Source organism: Notolepis coatsorum (genome assembly GCF_963971535.1).
Source record: "Notolepis coatsorum genome assembly, chromosome: 1".
NCBI lineage: Eukaryota > Metazoa > Chordata > Actinopteri > Aulopiformes > Paralepididae > Notolepis > Notolepis coatsorum.
The window spans coordinates 192951953-192958118 of NC_140165.1; the positions used below are offsets into that span (position 1 = coordinate 192951953).

General features: G+C 43.4%; 1 protein-coding gene across 3 annotated transcripts in view; it reads left to right on the forward strand.

The window, feature by feature from the left end:
- LOC311241494 (nesprin-2-like) overlaps positions 1-5784 on the forward strand; it is a 292203-nt gene extending 286419 nt beyond the window's left edge. For all 3 annotated transcript variants that reach the window (XM_084330341.1, XM_084330343.1, XM_084330342.1), the window contains exon 13: positions 3127-5784. In XM_084330341.1, the coding sequence (XP_084186467.1) occupies positions 3127-3340 (214 nt within the window). In that variant the 3' untranslated portion in view covers positions 3341-5784. The remainder of the gene's footprint in view (positions 1-3126) is intronic.
- Positions 5785-6166: the final 382 nt, after the last annotated feature.

Consider the following 6166-nt stretch of genomic DNA (forward strand, 5'->3'; position numbering starts at 1 on the left):
AATGTATAGATGTAGCAGTACTGTCTATCTGTATGTCATGTATGTCATATATGTTACGATGAATTGAAAATGGGGGACCCTGATGTAAACAAGACGAAAGTCTTTCTCTGGTCTGCATCCCCTTAACAATTGTATGTATTGAGCTGTACTGTACTGTACCCATTCTGCAATCTGTTAATAAAGTTTTCATTCATTCATTCATTCATTCATTCATTCATTCATTCATTCATCCAGGCGGAGATGTCGGACAGACAGGTCAAGATTCTCTCAGAGACATGGATATCTGAGGGAGGAAAGGAGAGGAAGAGTTGGGTATCATCGGCATAGCAATGATACGAGAAGGCATGAGACGTGATAATGTTACCCAGAGATTTGGTGTAGAGGGAGAAGAGGAGGGGTCCGAGCCCTGGGGGACACCCATCCGAAGGCGGCGGGGTGCCGACAGGGTTCCTCTCCATGATAGGAAGCATGGAGCGGTTGGTAGGAGCGGTCGTCGAGGTAGGATGTCAGCCATGCCAATGCAAAGCCAGTCACTCCCTACCATTCCTGCGAGGGATGCGAGGAGGATCTGATGGTTGACTGTGTTGAAGGCTGCCGACAGGTCCAGAAGAATCAGGACAGAGGAGAGGCCCTTTGCTTTTGCTAAGTGAAGAGCCTCTGTGACCGCTATGAGGGTCATCTCTGTGGAGTGACCAGTCCTGAAGCCTGACTGATTAGGGTCTAGGAGGTCATTCTGTAAGAGATAATCAGTAGGTTGGTTGGATACAGCACGTTCAAGTGATTTAGAAAGGAAGGAGAGAAGAGAGACAGGGCGATTGTTGCCTATGGCGGTGGAGTTCATGGTTGTTGTTTTTATGAGCGGTGTGACTGGCTTGTTTTAGGGAGGTGGGAATCACCCCCGAGTTGAGGGAGGAGTTGATGGTTGCCGTTAGGAATGGGAGGATGTCTGGTGCTATGGTCTGGAGGAGTGGGGAGGGTATCGTGTCCAGCTGGCATGTAGTGGGATGGTTCGACGTTACCAGTGTCGAGGCCTCTGTCTGTAATGGGAGAGAAAGATGACCGGGTAAAGGATGAGGTTCTCGATTCAGCATTTGGAACAGAGTTCCAGAATTCCAAGCATTTGGGTTGGGAGAAGGAGCTGCGGATGTTCTCCACTTTTTTCTAGAAGAAAATTGCAAAGTCTTTGGCAAAGGGAGAGGAGGGGGTGGAGGGGGAGTGAGGAGAGAGGACATGGTGGCGTGCAGTTTGCGAAGGTTCTTAGCCAAGGCCTCGATCTTATGGTGAAAGAAAGAAGCTTTGGCAGTAGTAATGGTTTTGGAGAAAGCTAACAAGAGGTTGTGATAGGTGGTGATGTCACCTGTGAGGCGTGACCTTCTATACTTCCTCTCTGCCGTTCTTAGGACCTGTCTTTCTTCTCTCACTGCATCAGACAGCCATGGACTAGGTGGGGAACGGCGGGCAGGCCTCTCTGCGAGGGGACAGAGCTTGTCGAAGGAGTAGTAAAGACATATTAGTATAGTAGGAAGAGTGCATGCTAGCATACGACAGTAAGAAAGTTAGTGTATTTCTTTTTTTCTTTTTCTTTTTTATATTGATTGAAGAAGTGTGTTTTTAGTCAACAGTTTTTAGTCTGTCCAATAAAGCAATAAAATACAAAAAAATTTATCTAAAGATTAAAGAAGATAAAAGTGCAGACTTGGCCCTTTTAAATAGTGCAATTGATCACTGATTATTGGATAGTTTAATTTACATGATTGATGTTCAAGTCCACGTGCAAGTTCAAAGTTTTATTTAACATACCAGTAAGATGAGCAGTGGAATGTTTTGCCACTGGCTCTTACAATGTGCACACTAAGCAAGGTAAAAAATAAAACCAACAATAGAAAATAACAGCAGAGAACAAGACAGTATATGTGTAACGGATGGTATCGTGAAGCGCAGTCAAGAAGGGCTGGGGTGAGTAGCGGTGCCAGGATGGTATCGTGAAGCACAGTCACGAAGGGCTGGGGTGAGTAGCGGTGCCAGGATGGTATCGTGAAGCACAGTCACGAAGGGCTGGGGTGAGTAGCGGTGCCAGGATGGTATCGTGAAGCACAGTCACGAAGGGCTGGGGTGAGTAGCAGTGCTATGGGTTAAACTCACTCTCACATCCTCAAAAGACGCATAGACCCAGTATGTAGAAGTGGATTCACCTCTTGGTATAGCGGTCTGTGTTGCTGCCTGCGGTGTGGGAGACCGGGGTTCAACTCCCACTCGGGGCATCGAAGTTTGAGGTGACGTTGTCACAATGTCCAATGGACTATTAATACAAAATGGCAAATATAAGAAAGTTCTTTTAACTTTTTTGTAAGTGTTCTAGAATGAGGTCCAATGTGAGGACAGGCACAGGCTTGTTCACCCTGTGCCTGTCAACCAACAACCAATGTTGTTTTGAAGACATGTGAAACTGAAAGCGCTGGCATTTAAATCCTAATTATTATCCTAGTCCTCACTCCACTCCACAATGGTGTAATGCACTTCCCACCACATTCAGGACAGCTGAAACCTGCCCAATTGTCCACCATCAACTAAAAACACACATCTTCAATCAATATCTGAATATTCTAAAATCATTGGAAAGTATAGGAATGAATAACCACTCTTTTCTCTATCTCTGTCCCCCCTCTTTCCTCCACCTATCCCTCTCTTCCTCCTTTCTCTTTTCCTTGCTTCTCTCTGTTTTTCTTTCTCTCTCTCTTCTCTTCTCTCTCTTTCTCTCGCTCTCTTCTATCTCCCTCTCTCTCTATATATATACGTATATCTTTCTCTTATCTATCTCTCTCTCTCTCTCCCCCCCCCCCCCCGCTACTGAAGATCTGCGTGCCTTAGGTTGGAGTTCATGTACTGTATTTTTCTCTGAAACATGAAGTTGTTGCATTCAAGAATGTCTGGTGACTGGGGAATGCAATATGTACAGTACTGTGGCCTATGCATTTGATTATCAATTGTGTTTATGCACAGTGAAGGTAAATGTTAGTTGAGATGTTGTAATAAAGAATATAAAAAGTCAAAGTCTCTCTCTCTCTCTCTCTCTCTCTCTCTCTCTCTCTCTCTCTCTCTCCCTCTCTCCCTCTCCCCCTGCCATAGCTGCAAAGGTGAGCCAGAGTCCTCTTCTTCTCTGACCTACAGACGAGGTCCCTGCTCCCTGCTCGCTCCAGCCTTCCTCTACCTCCTCTTGGCCGCAGCTCTAGTGGCCTGTCTTGCCTGGGGCCTCTGGGTGCCCAACTGTCACTATAGCAACCACATGGGGCCAACCTTCCACCTGGCTCTGAGATACGTCAACGGGCCCCCTCCTACCTAAAGAATACTGTCAGACCAGAGACGTATGCAACACATAGTTGGAACATCATTGTTCTCAGACAGATCCACAATCCTGCTCCTTGGTTGCCTCTAAGTGAGGCCTCGTGTGAACTAGGGCTGCTTTCATAAACCCACACATCAATGGGTCCGAACTACCTTTAGATCATGTTTTGGAAACCTTTTGAAAACCAATGAAGCCTTTTTAGTTTATGATAGTTGATGTGACATGTGATCCATGTGATGGTATTAATAAATGAGTCTGGCAGGTTTAGCTTTACCATCAAATCACTTTGCTGCATATTAGGAAATGTGTGAAGTTTTTTCAACTCTGTAATCAGTGAGCTCATGCCTGGATAGTTGACAACGTTGCTATAGTTACATTGTGATCATTCTGATGGTCAATGTTGGTTGGTTTTCCGTATGATGGGCCTCATTTATAAATATTTCCATATGTGTTAAAGGTTGATAAAATACTGCATGACCATTGTTCCCGAGGACCAATTATCACATTTGAAACGGATTATTATTATTTTTTAATTTCTCCTTTATTTGGACAGTGTAGGTTAGCTGAGCATAGATGCTCCTTTTCAGCAACGCCCTGCTTCACAGTCCCACACGTTCACAGTTGGGAACTACCCAGTACAACCATCAGTGGTGCAGTGCTGGTATAACTCTGTATAACGGCGTTATACCTCGGTCACTGAGGCTGAAGTACGCGCAATCGCTTTTTACATGGCATTATCCAACCGGACTCCCGGAGAAGCATGCAGCTGCAGAGCCGCAGAGCCAGCGGCGCTCTCTGGGCCGCGCGCTGACGGCCGCGCTGTGAGGCAATAGTATCCAGCTGCAGGACGAGAGCAGCCAAAAAAAACTGTGCATGCGCGCGCGCGTGGACCGTTTGACCTACTGTCAATTTGCCACTGCACCACTGACAACCATGGTTTGACACTGTTGACCACTAGGAGCTGCCTAGTACAATCCCAGTCTGACACTGTTGACCACTAGGAGCTGCCCAGTACAAACCCAGTGTGACACTGTCTGAAACAACCAATCGCAGATATTTAAAATGCTCTGTGTAAAGTTTTTTGTGTATCTTGTTTGATAAATGAGGCCCTTTGTACGTATCTTGAAAGTTCTGAAAACTAAAACGTTTCTGAAACAACATCCTTAAAATCGGTAAGTATGTTCAAGGCCTAAAACTTCAATCAACACATAAACATAAACATGATCAAGTCTCATAAGCACATCAACCCATAAACATGAACACGATCAAGTCTCTCCCAGAACTACAAGCCAGACGACCAAGACGTCCTCAACAGCTTCTGAAGAGTCATGCATCTACAGGATTAAGATGTGAACACCATATGTTATAGTGTGGATTTATCTTTGAGTCATCTCGTATCTCAGTCACCCTAGAGACCTCATTAATCCTCATCAAAGCACGTCTGGTCGTTTAGGCTCAGCCTCGGGGGACGTGCGCAGTGGGAGCCCAGAGTGTCTTTAGACCATTTAGATCAGGACCTCCTAGACCAGATCCGGTGGACCCCCGTCTCTTGATTGGCCCCTGGATAATGTGTTATTCTAACTGGCCTGGGATCTCAGGGTAAGAGAACTGCTTCAGTCTGTCTTCAGTGTAGAAGGCATGTCCATTGTTTGAGGCCTTTAAGATTTAAATGATTGTAATAATAATAATGATAATGCAGGACCTGTTGCAGAGGTCTTTGTATCAGATCGATTTATGTAATTAAAGAATGTATGATATTCAGTGGGCATTTATAATTAGTTGTATTTGCTGTACTTAATAACTTAATGATTTGTCTCTGTAGCTTAAGATGCTATCTTATAGCTGTGCTGGTAATTTTCCAACCCAAGGCCTACAGTATAGGATTGTATATAATATTTCAAATGGTTGCCAGTCATGTCAAATAATCATTATATTTCAAGTAGCCTACTATTGATTACTGATCATGAAATGCCTTTATTACATCATAATAGTACTATTATTAATGAACAGATTTTTTTTACCTTATTTATATGGTGATATCATTGACTGTGTAAAGACCTGTACATTTGTAGCTTTGAGCTTTCCTATTGATCTAATGAAGGTTGTCTATTTAATACATCACAGCTTAAAGCTACAATATGTAATTTTTTTTTGTTTGTTAGGATTTTGCTCCAAAACACATTTTAACGTGGACACATGGACTGCATTTCATTGACCAGCAGCATAGCAGCACTGCAGTACAGAGATATTCCATTCTGAGGTTTCACAGAGAGGCTCCTCCTTCTGACCAATCAGAGGAGCTCAAAGGGAATTTTGTTGGGTTAAGAACGTAATTTAATGGTTTAGTCTAATTGATCCTCACTTTATCTGGCCAGCCAAATTACTTAATGTTTTCATTGAAGTTGTATGTGGTTTGAGTCTTCACTCCTCAAACAATTAAAAAGCTTACATATTGCAGCTTTAACAGGAAATGGTTTCTAATTGGTTTACTGTGTATTAATGACTGACTTCTCCTTTAAGAGCCTTTAATGAAGTGAAATGAGGAATGAACAGACTTTTCCATCTCTCGTTCTATCAATATTCCCCTACAATCGGGAACTGTCTTATTGATTGTCTTTGAATGGATCAGTTTAAATGACAAGTGATATGAAGTTGTGTTCTTTTCACCTCATCTATTTTCTCCTTTCACTTAATTTAGTGTGTCTCAGTCACAAAGAGGAACCGTTGTAGTTGTATATCAAAATCAAAGGGAGTATCTATTTAATTAATTTATGAATATCCTTTTGAGCTCTGTACGGTTCTAATTGCATACATTTGATTGGA